Raw genomic sequence first — 14,944 nt, forward strand, 5'->3', positions numbered from 1 at the left:
GCTATGAGTCGGTTCTGACTCGTTGGCACCTGACAACAACATAGCATTTTCAAAGCTGTGACCTTTTGGAAGTAGATTGCTAGTCCTGTATTCCAAAGATCCTCTGGGTAGGTTTAAACTTAAAATTTTGCCAAGTAGTTAAGTGCTTAATTGTTTGCACCACCCAGGAACTAAAAACCCAATTGTGCTCATAAATTTGATTTAGTAATTGGCTGCAAAGAATGAGCAAAAACTATATGTATAAGCAAAACTAAAAAGATCTGCAATGTCCAAAGAGCTTGGACTTAAAAATATTAGAGGTCTAGATTTTTATCAGATCCATAAACAAAACAAATAGAAAAAGCAGTCATAATATAAAATAGCAACTCCAAGTAACTTCAAGTTTTTATTATCTTCTTTAGAAGTTAACTCTATCAGTTAGCCTCATTCTTGGATGATATCAAAATTTTCCACAAGATCTAGAACTTCATCATCATTATCATCTTTTTACCAACAATCATGTTTTTCCATCCACAGTTGGTTTGTGCAGAGCTTCAGCCAGTCTTCTTAAACTAGTCAGACTGTCTGCGCCAGGCTGGTTTAAGATGCTGGGGAGCATTTCTGTCAGCTGTTTTGTCTCAGCGTGGCCAGTAATGGTGAATGTGTTGGCTGCCAGAGATGCCTGAACTTTAAGATTGTTAAAGTGGATTAGTTCCTTGGTTTGTGAACATATTCACCTCTTCAGTACCAGAGATATTATTTACCCCCAGTTTCTTTACGGAGAACTGAAGTTTTTTATCATCTGCTGTGGCTGTCCTATGAATCACCTTCTTTCTGCGAGCAGTTCCTTTTCTACCAGTGCACCCTTGTGCTTGCAGTTTGGCAAGTTTTTCCTGATTCATAATCGTTTCTTTCATCTTGTCAGAGCAGAAACACGAGGGACTAGAGCTGGTGTTCAGGGGATCCTTGGCAGACCAGCTAAAATTATGCGCACACACACAGGGACACAAGATGGCAGCTAGAGGGAGACCAGAAGTCAATATTGTTATAGTTTTATTTCCCCAGAAGTGCTGATCTGAAGTATGTTCTCATCTCATCATTGGTGGCTTATATTTGCTGTCTTCCTTAGGGTTAGAAGTACAGCCAACTGAATTAATTATCAAGAACTACAGATAATTGCTTTGATCAGTTTCTCTCACAAGGAAATTCTTTGACATTAAAATAATTTGTAGTTGTAAGTGATCATTTTCCTGTTCCCTTCTGTTTTTTTTCTCAGATGTGCTATACTTATGTTTCAAAGAGAGTTTGCGCTCCGACTGGTTGCCAAACCTGGAGACAAGTTGTATTGCAGACTCTCTATTAATACCCAGCTGCTAGCACGTGTAGACCATCTAATGAAAGTAAGTGGTTTTTAAATGATTAAATTAGCTTAACTCAGCTTTGACTATCTTGTGCCTTCTTAAGGAGTACATCTTAGGTATCTAATTTTGTCTTTAAAGACTTCTTAAACAGTTTTTGATTTATAGGTTGGAAAGAATAACTTCAGACCACCACCCAAGGTAGAATCCAGTGTTGTAAGGATAGAGCCTAAGAATCCACCACCACCTATCAATTTTCAGGTGAGGTTAAAATACCAGGTCACTCAGTAAAAAAAAGTCCACGAAGCAGAAAAATAATTGAATCAACATAAATTTTTAAATTTTTGTTAGGTTCCTTCAAATTGGTTCCAACTCTTAGTGACCTTATGCACAGCAGAACAAAACAAAATCCTGCGCCATTCTCACAGTTGTTGTTATGCTTGAGCCCATTGTCTGCCACTGTGCCAGTCTTACTTCATTGGGGGTGCCAGTCTTACTTCATTGGGGGTCTTCCTTTTTTCCCTCTGACCCTCCACTTTACCAAATATGATGTCCTTCTCTAAGGACTGGTCCCTCCCAATAGTATGTCTGAAGTATGAGAGACAAAATTGTGAATTTTCAAAAATAGGAAAATGCTAATTACAATATATCTTTATAATGGAGGAGGTAGAATAATTTGAAGATGGTTATGGAGACCAAAATAGGCAATGGAAAGTGCTTGTACTGGGCAAAAATATTTTAGTACAATTGCACTTTGCTCAAGATTATAGTGATGTTGGTAAGTGCCATTGAGTTGGTTCTGATTCAGCAACTGTTAGGGTTTCCAAGTGCCTGGAGGGTTTGAACTGCCAACCTTGCTGTTAGTACTGCAGTACTTACCCCAAAGTGCCACAGCAGGTTGAAAATTTGAATATGATTTTTACTAATCTACTTGAATATAAAATAAAATGAAAGTAATGTGTTAAAAAAATATTGTAGCTAACACTTTCAAATAAGAGTATTTGTTTTTGCTACTTAAAGAGGAAAGGAAGCCAGACCACTTAATGTAAAAGTATAATTCCATTGGTGAAAAGCATGACTGGTGGTCAATAATGGTTTAGGTAAATTGCACAGGTCATGTCTGCTTTAAATCATGTGGATTTTGAAAACTAAGCCAAATTTGGTTGCCATCAACTTGGTTTCCAACTCATAGTGACCCTATAGGACAGGATGGTACAGCCAGTTTCCAAGACAGTAATCTTTCTTTATGGAAGCTTGGTTTGAACTGCTGACCTTGTGGTTGGCAACTGAATACTTTAACCACTGTGCCACCTGGGCTTCTTTAGAAAATGATGTTATTGTTAAGTGCTAGTGAGTCCATTCTGATGCACTGTGATCATCCTGTATAGGGTTTCTGAGGAGAGGCTGGTGGATTTGAACTGCTGAATTTGCTATTAGTCCAGTGCTTATCCTATAGGACAAATGCCATGTTGTTTGTTCGGATGTGGAACTTTTGTTTTTTAAATTTAGGACAATATACATTAGTTGAGTACAGGAAAGTACAAAACACTTAAGTATATACATCTGGCTTTTGCTAGATCATCAATTTAGATGGCTCCTTTTGGTTATCTAGCAGGTTGACAAGAAGTTTGTTATTGTGTAAGAAAATACTAATCTGTTTCAGGAATGGGATGGCCTAGTAAGAATCACCTTTGTTAGGAAAAACAAGACACTGTCTGCTGCATTTAAGTAAGTATTTTTATTTGTCTAATGTATGGCAGAATACTACTCCAGAAACTAAGTGCTAGAATTTTCATCCTTTTCCTGAGCAGCTACCATCGCATAAAACTCATTTCTAGACATATGTTACCTTTTAAACTAACTTGGCACTTTAGATGGCAGATTAATGAACAAAGTTTCTAGTGTTGGGAGTCAGGTTTTTTTCTTCTTTCTTTTGATAAAATAGGAAAAAACAAAAACCACAGGAACTGACTATAGGCATCTGCCAATTTTTTTCTCAGTTAAAATGGGGTGTTGAGTCCCTTCCACATTCATGGAGTCATGCCATTTTCATTGGAAAAATATGCCCGTTTGGGGTCCAAAAGTGACAGCCTTATTTTTGAAGAGTTTCAGTTTTTTAAGACTACTTAAAGGAAGTCTGTCTCTAATCTTGATTTGAATGTAACAATAGTGATATAATTTCTGTATGCTGTAGATCGAGTGCTGTGCAACAGCTGCTGGAAAAAAATTACAGAATTCACTGTTCAGTCCATAATACTGTAAGTAGAAAATGTTTCTGTATTTTCAGCGGTGTCTTTTAAATGTCTGTCTTATTTTTTGATATCATTACGTAATTCTTTGTTTGCACATTTCCCAAGTATTTGACAGTACACTTAAAAGACAGTATTTAAAAGCTGTAACTTGGAATTCTGATGTGGTGCTATGTATGTAGTCTAACATGCTCAGGACTTAAAATTCTGTCCCTATTTCTTGTCCTCTGAATTGTGAACTTCCTTTCTGTATTCGTTTCTCACATAGCAATTACAAATTTAAACATTTGCTTTCTAGGTCCTTGTATAAATGCTTTTTAGTGGTTCAAACCCACCTGGTGGTTTTGTGGAGGGCCTCACTTGGGTCAAGATGGTTGTTAAGTGCCGTTGAGTCGATACTGACCCATAGTGACCCTGTATAGGGTTTTCCAAGGAGCAGCTGGTGAGCTCGAACCACTGACCTTGCAGTTCAAACACCTTTGCAATCTGAGCTGTAGAGTTCTGCGGATATTTGTTCTGTAACTTTTTAAATACCCAATAATTGAACTATGGTACAGGCTGAATAACAGCTTTCTTGTGAATCTCATGTGTCTTTCTTACACATTACCTCCACACTGTAAGCCTTTGTTTGTGCATAGCACACAGAGACTTTTATCTTCAATTTAATTTAGCAGATACTGTCATTTTTATTTTTTAGACTGAGATCCTGTGTGTTTGAATGAACTACATTGCTACTTTTTATCTTTTACGGGCAATCATTAAACATTTGCCCAAGCAGGAAAATATTAACTAGATTAAGAAAAATCTTTGAATTGAAAAATGTGAATTAAACATAAAATAATATTCTCAAGGATTTGAGGTCATTATTTTGAGTAAAATTAGTTGGTAAGTTGAAATTTGTGGCATAACAGTGTGTTCTTTTGAAAGAACAGTTGCTTTATAGCCTGCAGTTTTTATCGTCTTATTAAGCAGCATTCCTGATTAGCTCATTCACGGTGTTCAGCGTGTGGTAAAGGTCAGTTAACATATGTTAAGATCCAACTTTCATCTTCAGAGTTCCCAAATTGTCATTGAAAATATTTTAAAACATGACTATTTTAAGACTTAGTTAAAAAATAAAGAGAGTCAGGGTGACTTCATTAAAGATATGTTGTTCATTTATTCTGATCTTATTATTGATAGATAATACCAGAAGATTTCAGCATAGCAGATAAAATACAGCAAATCCTAACCAACACAGGTTTTAGTGACAAACGGGCCCGTTCCATGGACATAGATGACTTCATTAGGTAATTACATTTCTCTTTGCCTAAGTGTTTACATTTCTTTATCATGACACCTTTAGACTAAGAGACTTAAAGGCTTTTCAGTGGTAAAAGTGCTACCTGGGAGAGTTATTGCATAGCACTTCCATGGTATGGAATAGTATTTGGTGTAAAAGATGAAAGCTAGTTAGCTGCAGCAGATTGAATGATTTTCTTTAAATAGTAAACAACAGTCCGAGCCAAAGATAGTCTTTGTATTAATATGAGCAGTGCATGCGTCCTCTGCTTTTCTTTTGAGTCCCACCATCTCATTGTCTTAACAGCGTGTCTCTTCAAAGTACCTTTTAAGGTAGAATGATAGTGACAATTTCCTTAACTGCAATTTAATCTCATTGTTGGTTTTTGAGTTGGAAATTGCTGTTGTTAAATAGATTTTAAACATGAAATAATGTCACTTACAGTGTGCAGTTTATCAGCTTGAATCTAGTACGTATACAAGAAGTAATTTTTAATTATTATGAACATCAAGTGTAGTTGAGTTCAGAGAGGAAGAATGGGCATATAAGATTAGTCAATCCTAAGACTTTTTGTTCACTTAAGTTGAAGTGGAAAGAATGCCACGCCTGGGATAAAGCTGTCGAAGATAACTTTTGTTACATAACTTCAGATGTATGGACTGTGACAAAAGAGGGACCGACCACAAAGGAGGTTTTAATCAATATATATCTTATAAAACTTACTTGGGGAATAAGATTTCCTTAGTGTTAGGAAAGGTGAGCTTTACAAGTTTGCTGATGTTTTCATGTTTTAAAATTCATGCATAAGAACTATATACTGTTATGTGCTACATACTAGCTTTTTAATACCCTCCCCCCCTTTCCCCAGATTGCTACATGGATTCAATGCAGAAGGTGTCCATTTTTCTTAGTTATCTGGAAAGCAGAATTTTTCAAGGTCAAGAAAAACTGGAATTAATGTTTTTAATAATCCGAGAAGATGAACTGTGTTGTATACCATTGGATCAGTATTTATTTGACGGCTTTTTAAATACTACTGCCGCTACCAGTTTGTTATTCTAATTTTCTAAGGTAGTCAGTTCTAGGATCCCTGGTGATATACAGGTTACGCACTCGGCTGTTGCAAACCCACCAGCTACTCTACTGGAGAACCACGAGGCAGTCTGCTTCAGTAACTATTTACAGCCTTGGAAATCTTGTGGGGCCGTTCTGCCCTGACTGATGAGTCCAAATCAGCCTCAGCAGCATTGGGTTTTCTTGTTTTTATACAAGGCAGAATCCAATCCACATATAAATAATTTTCAAGCGCCGCAGACACGCACAACTTTACACTTAAACTTATTTTTAACAGTTTATTGTATAAAGATGTTACTCTCCTCTTTTCGGGCTTATATATTACTGTGGGTATCTTTTCGAGCTGTCCCTCAAGTAGTAAAAAAAGTTAAATGTAACTCATCACATACCATTCATATGTACAATAAAACTTTTCTTACAATGCTTATTTACTTCTCTCATTCCTCCTCTGTGTATCCTATAAAAATCTCTTTTAGTAATTTCCCTTGCTCATCCTTTTAGCTATTGTACAACAGGGTTTTGTATAAACCTGAGCCTGCTACTGCCACCTTGTGGTGTCAGGCATGTTACTCTGGGTATAATGTATGATTTTTACCTGTAAAGTAAAGCTAAATTAAAATGAAATGAAATAGGATTCAGTTTTTTTCTTGGGGGGATAGTTAAAAAAAAAATTAAAGGTTTTTATAAATCAGTTTCTGCTCTTTAACTTAAACAGAATACAAACAACGAAAAACAGCTATTTCTCCGAAACCACAGATATGCCATGGGGTCCACAGTAGTTGTTTAGGATAAGCACTGGACTGTGAACTACCAGGTTGGTGGTTCAAGTCCACTAGCCATTCCATGGGAGAAAGATGAGGCTTTCTGCTCCTGCGAAGGTTTATAGCCTTGGAAACCCTATACAGGGTTGCTATGAGTTAGAACTAACTTGGCAACATTTTTAACAAAAACAGATCTCTATGAACTACTGTTTAGATCATCAATATGATACTAAGTGCTATTAATGCCCTTTAATAGTTATGTCTGATTATTTGTATAATAAAATTAAAATATCTTCATGGTAAGTAGATAGAAGGAAAATTTCCAAATTAAACCTACAAGGGAAGATAAGTTGCTTGCCTGAATAAATTTTTGGGAAACGGCTTTGATGACATTAACCACCACTACATAATTAAACAAGGCCACTGTTTGGAGTCTTGTTTGTAGCGATACAGGATAAGCACTCAACTGCAAGATCAGTTTGAACCACAAAGTCGGTGGTTAAAACCAGCTGATCCCTGGAAACTCTAGGGTCGCTAGGCGTCAGAGCTGACTTGATAACACTTGGCAACATTCTTATTAACAGAGGGATATTAGCTTTTAAGTCTGAGAAAGTAGTAATAGAATGCAAAACAAAAAATTATTTAAAGCTTACTTTAAATAACAGCTTCATTAAGTCTTTTTGTTATGCGATACTATGTATACTTAGGGTGCTGGACTTAAAAACAAAAAAACCTTATAAAACAACTTAATTGAGACAGTTCACTTGTACCATCTATATAACCCCAAAAAGCATGATTTCAATTTAAAATTTAAATCGGCTTTCTTAGGTAATTCGTAAAATTGAAGAATTACACCTTCAAGATTTGATACTAATTTTCAAAATAGACTTTTGATTACTAACACCAGAATGAAGCCAGTCATACTAAAGGCAGCATATTTGTCTATTAGAGAAGATCTTCTACAGATAGTACCCACCTAAGGCAAATAATAAAACTTAACCTTTATTGTGCTTTTCAAAAGAGCCAAATTCTGTTTCTTGCCCTTTGGTGGCTGCTTAGTCCCCAAAACCTTTCCAACAGCCTCTGCAAGGTCAATATTAACAGTTTCCCATTTGTTCTTATTGAAATAAACACAAATAGAACATGTTATAAGAAAACCTGAGTCCCTTCCAAAACAAATGTGATTGCATTGAATTAAGTTATCTCAAAAAGTCATTCCATAGGTTTAATTTATTCATAAGCACATTGTTAAAATCTACATTTGTTTTCGATTTCATGTATACAGAGGAGCTTTCCACCATGATGGTAGGATTTACCACAACAACCCTCTGAGTTGTATTAACAGTGAAGTTAGAGAATCTGGCTCATGCAACTCTATTCATAGCTTCCCTTTGGACCCATACGAATGAGCCAATAGTTCCCCAGAGTAAACTGAAACTAGATATCCTTGGGATTTTTGTTGTTGATAATTTACTCCTGGACTCTATCCTGGGAACGGAGGGAAAACTCCTAGAGTGAAATATAAATCTTTTAACAAAATATTTACATGAGAAGTGGCCAGCGTTTCTTCCCTTGAGTAGCAATCTGTAAAAATAAGTGCTGCCATTTAAAAAGTAGCATACCATACGCCAATTTACTGGGGAGAATTTAGTGATTCTCAATAAAGGTGAAACAACACATTAGGTACTATATGAAACTTCGGTTAGATCTGCCTTTTAAGGCAAAGACAACTTTTTGTAAAAAAAAAAAATTTTTTTTTTAAGGTTGTTAGGTACTGTCTACACTTGCTTTAAACTAACATTTCTATTGTGGACTATTTTCATTGTACATTTAAATGTTCATGCATTAGAAGCCAATTTCCTTTAACAGTACATTAAAAGGGTACATTTTTGGGTGCTAATGGATACTTAAGTCTTGGTAAGGATCAAATTGCACTATTAGTCTTGTTAATAATACCACACAGGAACACACACTGCATATATATGTATCATCCTAAGATAAAACTCTTCTCAGAATTTCATTACTTTTTATTATACACCAACTAGTTTATATTTTAGTTCTTTACAAAGAAAAAGCTAAGAAAATTATAACCACATTAGATGGTTTTCAAATTCCTAATTCCAGATTTCTTTACAGATAAGATGGAATGGCCCAGCAGCTATGTCCACGGTCACAGACGTTAGTTCCGTTCAATGATATGGCACATCCTGCAAAATTAACTAGTCACACACAAAAGGTCTCAAATACAGTAAAAATGTACACACAAGAAAGGTAATTTACAATGACAAATAAGGAATGTAATTTATCTTGGCTGTGCTTCAGAAATTTAGGGTCAGTAGCCTTAGTGAAGGCACAAAGCAGGAAGAGGTAAGCACAGCTGTCTCTAGAAGTGGGCAAGGTCTGTACAATCACTGATGAGGTATGCATGCACGCAAAGGATTTAAAACCACTCAGTCTTGCTACAAAAATGGAACAAAGTTAAAAGGAAATGCTGTGGCTTCTCCCTACTACCCGTGGATCAAGTCCACAATCTTAATTCATCATAAAGAAAATAAAATTGGCAAAGATCTTCAAAGTAAAGCACTATTTGGGTAAACAAACCAAAATGCTTAACCAATCCCAATTCTTGGTTGTGCACCCTGGACTAGAAGCATTTTGTTGACAAAGGAGTGTTTCACAAAATTGAAATGTCATTCAGGTGAAAGACAAGACATTTTCCACAGACACTTAAGATTTCAAACTTTCAAATGATCTTTAGAGTTGAACCATTGCATGTTTAAGTAATGAGGGTTCTGGGGCCTTTCTTAGCAGCAATGCAGATTTAAAGGGCACGAGGTCTCTTCGGATTGATTTGCTTGCTGGCCTGTTCTTCTTCTTGTAGAGCTGCACGAAAAGATTTCACTTTATCTTGGGAAAAGAGAAGAACAAGGGAGTAAGTATAGCATTACAAGCAATATAGTGCATAATTTTATGGGTTTTATAAAGGCAAGAATTATTTCATAGCAACAACTATGCTTCCTTTTGGTCCTTGTCTAGAAACACAAATGTAATGCTCAACTACAGCAATAATTTCATTACCAATTCCTGGAAATAGTTATTTACCCTTTCAACAGACTTAAGCAGTTTTTAGTGCTCAATTTTAATTTATTCCAATTCCTTTGGAACTAATACATAGGCTGTGTATGTGTATAAAATATGTACATGAATGTCCAAAAGGAAACAATCTCATTAAACTATAAGACAGACATTTCTTTAAATAATAGGATATGTCTGTAGGAATATGAAACGGATAAGCAAATTGGCAAAGGCAAATAACAACTGTGAAGATGAGAAGTCAGAAGCTGTCTACAAACAAGGGGCTTAGACAAGTTCATGAAAAATTCCATTATCTCCCCCCCATTATCTTTTAATTCTATTTTTTCAGGAACCTTTTGAAGTCTCCTTGTATAGAACAATGACCCCAAATACTTCAATCCAAAGGAAATACTTTTTAAAAGTACCCGCCTACTAACCTAAAAATCAGTGTTTCACATATAATTTACTAAAATATCTGTATCTTTTTAAATTTACGAAAATATATATCAAACTTTTTTAAATGGTAAGATTACTTTTCCTAAGACTTAAAAAACCAAACCAAACAAGAAACCAAGATGATATTCCAGAATTTTTTAGAATATTTTTGTCTTTATGCCTTTAGAAAGAAAATACTAAATGGTGTTCATAATTTACACTTGCAAATATGAAGCAGATTTCAAAAACTAAAATAAAAAATAATTACCCCGTAGCTCAGTTAAAATGTCTATTTTTTGCTCAAGAATAGCTTCAAGTTGTGTAGCGTACGAATCTACATCATAGTCTACTTCTTCAGTCATCTCTAGGAGAGCTTTTTCATCTTCTAACCATCTAATGGATTCCTAAGGGAACAAAAAATTAAGAATCCAATAAGCCTCGCTATAAGACAGAAAAACCAGTTTACTGAGCAATGTGATGAGTTTATGGTATAACCTACATCTTTTAAGTCACCTGAAATGACTATACCAGCTGGAGCCTAACTTCTATATACCAACTCTTCAAAGGTATAACGACTAGGAGTCCTGGTATGGCACTATAAGAGAAGTACTGGACTGCTAACCGCAAGGTTAATGATTCAAACCCGTCAGCCACTCTGCGCTGAGTTGGAATCGACTTGGTGACACTTCACAATAACTTATGGAATCAATATGGGGTCCTAGTATGGCATTGCAGGATAAGCATTGGTTGGTGGTTCAAACCCACCTGTTATTCCTTGGAAATCCTATACAGGCTCACTATGAGTCAGAACTGACTCGACGACACTAAAAACCGCCACAACATGGCCAATTTTAGGAAGAGTCAAATGAATACATTAAATACTAGTTACTATTCAGAAAACCCAAGGAGCTCTGTTAGCGTAGTGGTTACAAATCGGGCTGCGAACCGCAAGATCAGCAGTTCGAAACTACCAGCTGCTCCGTGGGAGAAAGAGGAGGCTTTCTGCTCCCGTAAAGATTTACAGCCTCAGAAACCCTGTACAGGGTCGCTATGGGTCGGAACTGACTTGACGGCACTTAACAACAATTTGGAAAAGCCACAAAGAAATTCTTGATTTTTAACCTATTTTAAATATATGATTTGAGTTTCATTTCTAGCAATGTCATAATCATATATATTGCTAACAAAGTGAGATTACTTTCTAGCTTTTTAGGATACACACAATCTCCAGTTTCTAAACATCAATGCATTTTAATGGCTGTTTAAATTTAGACCATATATCACCAGGCAGAAGTGGTTAACCTAAGCAAAGGTCTCTGTTAGAAACTATACCTACTTCTCACTTAACTAAAATCTTGTTACCTGACATACTGCATTTACAACAACTGTAAACCTATTATCCAGCTCTCTTATACACATTAATGAAATCATGTGGCAGTAATAAATACTGAAGTGTAAGTAACACCAGCTTTGATGGCTGGGCTGTTAAGTCTCAGCAGTTAATACAAACATTGTACTATAAAACCCACATAACTATATATATTTATATAATATGCTAAGTTGGACCGGTGGTGGTGTAGGATAAACAAAGGGCAGCTAACCGCAAAGTCAGTGGTTCAAACCACTAGTGGCTTGGAGGGAGAAAGAGGAGGCTGTCTGCTCCCACAAAGATTTAGCCTCAGAAACCCTGTTTAGGTTCACTATGAGTTGGAATCCATTTGATGGTAGTAGGAGTGCTGCCACGATATCAGTGTTTACTTAAGGGCCAAATCACAATGTCTGAGGTCACACGGTGGCGTATAGGACTGCAAACCACAAGGCTGGTCATTCAAACCTACCAATTGCACTGTGGAAACCCTATACAGGGTCGCTAAGAGTCAGAATCGACTCGATGGCACGTAACAAACGGACTGAACTTTCAGGAGGCCTTGGGAAAGACGGCAGCTATAGGGGATGATCAAGAGTCCCCTTCCTACCGTACTGCATATTTGCAGATAGTGTGGCAAAGCCTTTATCTGGAGTTCTGTGCTCATCGACTTCCAAAACATTCACACAGGTGAGGTACAACCAGTGTTACATGTACAGCAACACCTTCTCCAGTCCCTCCCATGTCTTCTAGTCCATGGGTCAGAAACCCTTTGTATGTATGTGTGGTAGAGCTCACAGCTTATCCAGCAGCACAAGATCCACTACCAGGAGTAGGTGGAACAATCAGGAGCGGCTGGCGAGGGATATGGCTATGTTAAGGCTCCAAAGGGGGTGAGGAGGGTCTATCTGCATTTGGCATGAAGAATGGGATTTATCATCCATCACACATAGGCATGGATGATCTCAGTCTAACCTGAATTGATACATTGATACAGTGAACAAACTTAGTTAATGAGAACCCTAACTGACACTGCAATATAAATAAGCAGTATTTGTTTTAGGATGACAGCAGAATATTCAAAGAATTCGGAAAATCTGAAATTGACATTTTGATGACATATATTATCTTCCTTTACCTGGAACACTGCTCTGTGATCTTCTACAACTTGTTCTTCCATTTCTACCATTTGTGAGACGGCTTCATGGAAAGTAAACAACTGTGGAGAAACCTCTTCTTCCTTAAAATAAAATAAGACAAAGTTTGTGTTTTAAATACTATAAAGGTAGTTTTTCTCAATGTCATTTGCAAAAATGTAATTTAGAATTTGAGAAAATTTGAACGATAAAGATGACAAGAATATAGGTGAGTCAAAAATATTTCACGTAACACTACGTCACTAACAACAAATTTAAGCAGAATTGTAATAAAGAGGAAATCACTTTTGGAATAGTCAGCTTTTAAGAAATACATTTATTTCTGTTACAATTATACTGATACATCACCTTAGTTTACTTTACACAAAAAGGGATAATCAATTTCCACTGCACTTTATTTTGAACCTTAAAGTAGTAATTATATATATATATATATATATATGTAAAGTCCTGGTGTGGCACTGTGGAATAAAGCACTGGACTGAAATGTCAGTTTTAAGTGCAAGGCTGGTGGTTCAAACTCACCAGCTGTTCTTTGGAAACCTATACAGGGCTGCTATGAGTCGTAACCAACTAGGCAGCACTTAAGACCTGGTGTAGTGCTATAGGATAAGTGCAGGACTGCAAAGTTGGTTTGAACCACAAAGTTGGCGGTTCAAACTCACCAGCCACTCCGCGGGAACCCTATACAGAGTTGCTACAAACCAGAAACGACTCGACAGCACTTAACAACAATGTAAACTTGCTAAGTCTTGTTGAGTAAAACTAAAAGTGACGCAGTATAGGGTTTCCAGGGAGTGGCTGGTGGGTTTGAAGTGCAGAACTTGCAGTGAGCAGTCCAGTGCTTATCCTCCAGTGCCACACCAGGACTCCATGTATGTATGTTGTTAGGTACTGATGAGTCTGTTCTGACTCACAGTGACCCTGAATAGAGCTTCCAGGGAGCAGCTGGTGGGTTTGAACTGCTGACCTAGTGGTTTGCAGTCCAATGCTGATCCTACAGCACCACACCAGGCGTCAGTATAAATATATACATATAAGGAGTTTAAGGAGTCCTGGTGTGGTGATATTGGTTAATGTGCAGTTCAAGCTTATCAGCTGCTCCTTGCAAACCCTACAAAGGGATGCTATGAGTCAGAACTAACCTGCCGACACTTACAACAATGGAGTCTGCCTACACACACACACACACACACACACACACACACACACACACACATAAATATACATGCCCATATATCTTAAATATGTTCCACTAGAATGGAGATGTTGAAATTAACAGTTTGAAGGACTGTTTGTTGCTAGGTACTCAAATTCTACTTACAGTGTCCCTATGTGACAGAGTAGACCTGCCCCATTGGGTTTTCTAAGTTGTAATCTTAATGGGAGCAGACTGCCAAGTATTTCTTTCGCAGAGCTACAAGGTAAGCATGCAACCTTTTGGTTAGTTGCCAAGCAGATGCCACTGCACCATCAGGACTGCTTTCTGAATAAACACTTCTTACTAAAATAGTTTTCAAAATTGGGAGACAGAGACCAGGCCTAATTTTGCATGACAAATCTCTAGATAAATGTTTTAAGTATTAATTAAATAACTGACATAATTTTAGATGCTAAACTTGGTTTGTTAACATAGGAAGAATAGTGTCTGAATCTATATAAATAAATACAATTTAGATAGTAAAACCAAAAAATCCACTGGAAGGAGAAAAATGACAAAATATGTATACTTTCCAGTAAGTGGAAAAAGCAAATCAACACAAGCTCTAGTTACTGTTAAGTGAATGAAGTTCATCACATTTTGCTCTAAAATAGTTCTTCAAAAATACATCCACAGGCCCAAAACATATGACTATGTATTTTATGCGTGGTAGGAAAACAGTTAATGAGTTTTGTTTTAATAAAGCATTTAATAAGTTGTTGTGAAATCTTAATTTCATTATTACACCATTCAAGGTGCTTATCAGGTACCCTTTCTAAGGGTACCCTGACAATTCACAATTTAACTTCATTTACATACCTACATAAAGTCAAAACTTCTCTCGAGGAACAACAAACAAGATGGCGGTTCGGGTGGACGTATAGCAGAGAGCTCCGCCAAAAACAACAGGGAATACCCGAACAAGCAGGCTCAGGGGATGGTCCCAGAACTCTGAACCACATATAAAGGAATACTTAGAAGGTTGGAAGGCTCACAGCTGGGGGAAT

The 14,944-nt window shown here is 36.7% G+C and overlaps 2 protein-coding genes and 1 pseudogene across 4 annotated transcripts in view; 1 reads left to right on the top strand and 2 right to left on the bottom strand.

Moving 5' to 3' along the window:
- DIMT1 (DIM1 dimethyladenosine transferase 1 homolog (S. cerevisiae)) overlaps positions 1-5,779 on the top strand; it is a 25,538-nt gene extending 19,759 nt beyond the window's left edge. The window contains exons 7-12 of the mRNA XM_006876189.1: positions 1,256-1,379; positions 1,506-1,598; positions 3,001-3,065; positions 3,532-3,595; positions 4,769-4,875; positions 5,737-5,779. Of these exons, the coding sequence (XP_006876251.1) occupies positions 1,256-1,379; positions 1,506-1,598; positions 3,001-3,065; positions 3,532-3,595; positions 4,769-4,875; positions 5,737-5,779 (496 nt within the window). The remainder of the gene's footprint in view (positions 1-1,255; positions 1,380-1,505; positions 1,599-3,000; positions 3,066-3,531; positions 3,596-4,768; positions 4,876-5,736) is intronic.
- On the bottom strand, positions 414-896 carry LOC102839309 (annotated as a pseudogene).
- Positions 5,780-7,917: 2,138 nt separating the features above from the next.
- KIF2A (kinesin heavy chain member 2A) overlaps positions 7,918-14,944 on the bottom strand; it is a 141,966-nt gene continuing 134,939 nt past the window's right edge. For all 3 annotated transcript variants that reach the window (XM_006876192.1, XM_006876191.1, XM_006876190.1), the window contains 3 exons: positions 12,718-12,819; positions 10,482-10,617; positions 7,918-9,610 (listed from right to left, as the gene is read on the bottom strand). In XM_006876192.1, coding sequence (XP_006876254.1) covers positions 9,525-9,610; positions 10,482-10,617; positions 12,718-12,819 — 324 coding nt within the window. In that variant the 3' untranslated portion in view covers positions 7,918-9,524. The remainder of the gene's footprint in view (positions 9,611-10,481; positions 10,618-12,717; positions 12,820-14,944) is intronic.

This window comes from Chrysochloris asiatica, unplaced genomic scaffold (genome assembly GCF_000296735.1).
Source record: "Chrysochloris asiatica unplaced genomic scaffold, ChrAsi1.0 scaffold00362, whole genome shotgun sequence".
NCBI classification, from domain to species: Eukaryota; Metazoa; Chordata; class Mammalia; order Afrosoricida; family Chrysochloridae; genus Chrysochloris; species Chrysochloris asiatica.